Source organism: Carlito syrichta, unplaced genomic scaffold (genome assembly GCF_000164805.1).
Source record: "Carlito syrichta isolate Samal-C Ts95f unplaced genomic scaffold, Tarsius_syrichta-2.0.1 Scaffold309144, whole genome shotgun sequence".
Taxonomy (NCBI): Eukaryota; Metazoa; Chordata; class Mammalia; order Primates; family Tarsiidae; genus Carlito; species Carlito syrichta.
This window is the reverse complement of record NW_007253240.1, coordinates 724,433-726,329: the sequence shown is the minus strand read 5'-3', so window position 1 is coordinate 726,329 and position 1,897 is coordinate 724,433. Positions and strand designations below refer to the sequence as shown.

The 1,897-nt window shown below is 48.4% G+C and overlaps 1 protein-coding gene across 1 annotated transcript in view; it reads left to right on the top strand.

Annotated features, from left to right (window-relative positions):
• DOCK5 (dedicator of cytokinesis 5) overlaps positions 1 to 1,897 on the top strand; it is a 68,001-nt gene that overhangs the window by 32,903 nt on the left and 33,201 nt on the right. Inside the window, exon 14 of the mRNA XM_008066848.1 lies at positions 536 to 640. Coding sequence (XP_008065039.1) covers positions 536 to 640 — 105 coding nt within the window. The remainder of the gene's footprint in view (positions 1 to 535; positions 641 to 1,897) is intronic.

Genomic DNA, 1,897 nt, shown 5'->3' with positions numbered 1-1,897 from the left:
AGCGGCCACTGCACTCCAGTCTGGGCGACAGAGTGAGACTCCGACTCAAAAAAAAAAGGTGGTACCAGATGCTAAAAAATAGAACATCATCACCACCTTCTGGGCACTTGTAACCGAACCAGAAACGTTAATCCAAACCACTTGAATGAACTGAGTTCTTTATCTTCTTCCGTGCGTCTCTGATTAAGGGCGGCCACCCTCCATGAATCTCAGAAAGCCCTATTTATCCCTTTAGGGGTCCTGAACCCCCTTCAAGAAACTGCTGAAAGCTGAGTTCTACCTTCCTATGCAGAGTTTGAGTGTGCACACACTTCTGCACACGACCTCAGGGATACACAGCCTTCCAAGGCCCGTTCCCAGACCCCAGATCCGGCACGTCTGATTCAAGAAAAGGATGGCCCTCTTCTGCCCATCGCGTGTTTTCTTTTCTCTGCCTTGCATGGGAAACAACAAAGCAAACAGTCTGATCGTTCTTTTCTCTATCCCAGCAGTGTCCTTCTAACCTCCCCGTGGAATGTCTTGTTTTGTTTTCCAGAAAAAAAGGGCCTCGTTTTATGAGAACATCATTAAGGCAATGAGGCCTCAGCCTGAATACTTTGCTGTTGGATACTATGGACAGGGCTTCCCTTCTTTCCTGCGGGTAAGAAACCCGAGGGTGGTCTTCACAGCCATTATTAGGTGATCGGAAGGAGGGAAGAGACTCATTTCTTTTCCAGATGGGCAGCAGCGTGTCAGCAGCTGCCGACCCGTGTTCTCACTGTGGGAGGTCGAGGAGGGAGTCCACTTCCTGAGCTGCGGCCTCTTCACCCCCCTCCCCGCCCCACCCCTACACCCCCCACCCCTACGCCCAGCCACCCCGGGACACCCTGGTGTTCTGGCAGGTCTTTTGTGAAATGACTTTCCCCAGGAGGAAGGAAAACGGGAAAAACAGAGCCACCCTCTCCTCTGGGTTGTTGGGATAGGTCAGGCTGGGGGAAAACAAGGACAGACAGGTTTAGCTGTTTATTTTGTTTCCAGCCAGAGCTGCAAGAGTTTCTCGAAAACACACACGGTTTTTTGTTTCCGTAATAGTGACTAGGACGGTATTTTTCTTGCAACAAATTGTCTGTATTGTGATATTGATTTTACATTCTATAAAACGAAAATGCATGACTCTTACCAAAAGGAAGTCTCGTTTACAGCTGAGCTTTGCTTAAACATATATTATCCATCTGTTTTCCCCTAATTTAAAAAAAAAAAGGGATAAAGCAATTTACATTCCTAACAGTGCCTAATGAGGAGGCAGTTTCTTCATTTGTTCTGTGAATGTGTGCCGAGTGTCTGTTCTGTACCAGGCATGGATGAGGCATTAGAAATATCCTGCCGAGCCAGGCGCAGTGGTTCACGCCTGTAATCCTAGCACTTTGGAATGCCGAAGTGAGAGGATTGCCTGAGCTCATGGGTTCAAGACCAGCCTGGGCCACTTGGCGAGACCTCATCTCTACAATAAATAAAAACAAAAAAATTAGCCAGGCATGGTGGCGCGTGCCTGAGCCCAGCAGGTCAAAGCTAGGGTGACTGTGAGCATGCCACTGCCCTCCAGCCTGGGTGGCAGAGTGAGACTCTGACTCAAAAAAAAGAGAAATATCCTGCTGATTATAGTCAGACATTGTCCCTGCCCTCGTGTATTTTATAATCTCATGGGGGAGACATTTATCACACATGAATATAAAATTTAAACTTGGCCAAGGTGGAAGCAAGAGGATTACCTGAGCCCAGGGGTTCGAGACCAGCCTGGGCAACTTGGCAAGACCTCGTCTCTACAGTAAATAAAAAAATGAGCCAGGCATGGTGGTGCATGCCTGGAGTTCCAGCTACTTGGAAGGCTGAAGCAGAAGGATTGCCTGAGCCCAGCAGG